Source organism: Electrona antarctica (genome assembly GCF_951216825.1).
Source record: "Electrona antarctica genome assembly, chromosome: 6".
Classification (NCBI taxonomy): Eukaryota; Metazoa; Chordata; class Actinopteri; order Myctophiformes; family Myctophidae; genus Electrona; species Electrona antarctica.
This window is the reverse complement of record NC_136811.1, coordinates 21003931-21006316: the sequence shown is the minus strand read 5'-3', so window position 1 is coordinate 21006316 and position 2386 is coordinate 21003931. Positions and strand designations below refer to the sequence as shown.

Below are 2386 nucleotides of genomic sequence, written 5' to 3'. Positions count from 1 at the left end.
TGTGTGTGTGTGTGTGTGTGTGTGTGTGTGTGTGATATGTAGTGACACAGCACCCAAAGGAAGGCACCCCTACATTGTGCAATAATGTATCATTTTTTGTACTATTTTTTCTATTATTTTATTGCTACTTTTTCTCTTTTTCTCCTTGCCGTAATGTCTAGGAACCGAAATCCAAGAATCTGACTCTCCTAATTCGATGTAACAATAAATAATCTTTTATCTCTTGCAGTGCCGTTTCTCAATATGACATTTCAGCACCACGGACAGCTCTGTGTGCAGCGACGTGTTATTAACAAAACCGTTTACTGCAGTTGTCCTTGTTATGAATGATTTCATAAAAGTCTTTCAGTGAATTGACTCATTAAGACTGTGTTCACTCGGCGAACTGCGGCTCATGTTTGACAAGCTCACCATGAGTGATTTGACTTTGTGTGCGTAATAGTTCCTTAGGTTGACTGAGGGCATTTCTTTTATCCCCTCATCGAAATCACAGCTTCTCATTGCTATTTCCAGTTGTTTCTGTCTCTTGTAGAAGAGGGAGAACTTATTGAAAATGAGCGTAATCGGAAGCACAACCACTAAGATTCCGGCAAGGATGCACGCTGACGCCGTCAGCTTGCCTGCAATGGACATCGGCACCACGTCTCCATACCCAACCGTTGTCATGCTCACTGTGGCCCACCACCAACATGAGGGTATAGTGGACAGATCGTCACTGTCCTCCTTCTCTACCGTGTAGGCCATCACAGAGAAAAATGACACCCCGACAGCTAGATAGAGAAGCAACAACCCCACTTCCTTGTAGCTGTTTTTGAGTGTGGCGCCGAGGGAGCGCAGCCCTGTGGAGTGACGGGCGAGCTTCAGGATGCGGAACACTCTCATAAGCCGCAGTACTTGTGCCACCCGGCCCAGGTTGACCAGGGCGGGGCTGCTCTCCGCCACCAGGTTGATGAAGAGCGTCAGGTAAAAGGGAAGTATGGACACCAGATCAATAATATTTAATGGGTGCTCGAAGAAATGGAGGAGGTCCGGCGCCACTACGAACCTGGCAACCAGCTCGAAAGTGAACCAGCCGATGCCAAAATGTTCCACAGTCTCGAACCTGGGATCTTCAGTGGGTTGCCCCTCTTGGTCCAGTAAACTGAACTCTGTCATGCTGTTCATACACATAGTGACGATTGAGCCCAGTACAACCACAATAGAGAGGATGCTGATGATGCGGCTGACGACGGAGTACCCAGGGTTATCCAGCATCAGCCACATGCGCCTCCGTGCACTTCCTAAAGGCTGCTTATCGAACTTGGTGGCGTCGTTGTAGAACTCCAGCAGCTCGTCAAAAGACGAGGTGGTGCTCCCTGCTTCGCTCCTGTCTTCCCAGTCTTCTCCTCGGTCTGGGTCCATCTTCCTGCAGTGGTAGGCGCTGCTGCAACAGGAGTCAATGAAGAACTCGTTGATGCCCCAGTACTCTATCTCCTGACTGAATGAGAAGATACACAACTCGGCCATGACGTGCAGTCGTCCTGTGTTGTAGAAATTCAACACGTAGGGGAATAGTGCCGGGTTCCTATCAAAGTAAAACTCCTTCTCTGTGTCATCGTAGTCGTCGCAGAGCTCCAGTATGGATTCTTTGGAATGACAGAGGAGCAGGCGCGCCAGTCTTGTCTCCGGGAAGCGGGACAGTGTGTTGGACAGAAGACTCTTCTTGAAGCCGCCAACGTTGATGCGGATGGCGACATCTCCCCCAGTGTAAGACCCGCCGTCCAACTTCCCCAGGGTTTGACCAGTCATTTCTGGAAAGAGAGCTATAGAGCCAACAGACCCTGGCATGTGCACGCACGCACGCACACCACACACCACACACACACACACACACACACACACACACACACACACACACACACAAACACACACGTAGGTATGAATACTTAATTATGCCTTGGCTTCAATAAAGGCATTTTAACGCATGCAAAATGCCTTTGAGATAAACGTATATAAAAGTATATAGCCTGTTGCGCTGCGCATGCACGTATCTATATCCTTTCTGAAGCCAGTCTCGCGCACGGGAGAGAGCGTTCTACACATTTAATTAATTTAAGATAAAATGTAGGCTATTAAGACAAACTTACTTTACTGTGGAACCAATTCAGCGATCTCTACAAAACGTCCCTGCATCTTAATCTTAACTCAGTTGGCGGCATTTTACAATGGGTACATTTCAATTCGTTCAGAACTCGTGGGCAAGTTGTGGTGCCGGAGAGCGCGGTCGCTTGACTCCTGACTCTAGCCGCTTCCTCTGTCTGATGTGCTGTGCATACAGCTGGATGAGATAAAGGGAAGGGTTTCCTGGCAGTCACCACGATGTTCTTTCTGTAGAAGACGCTTCCTC

General features: G+C 48.4%; 1 protein-coding gene across 1 annotated transcript; it reads right to left on the bottom strand.

The window, feature by feature from the left end:
- Window positions 1-373: 373 nt before the first annotated feature.
- kcns2 (potassium voltage-gated channel modifier subfamily S member 2) lies at window positions 374-1788 on the bottom strand (the record flags this gene model as incomplete). Its single annotated transcript, XM_079503679.1, is given in 2 exon segments — window positions 374-444; window positions 447-1788. Coding segments are annotated over 2 exon segments (1413 nt in total).
- Between the last annotated feature and the right edge of the window lie 598 nt (window positions 1789-2386).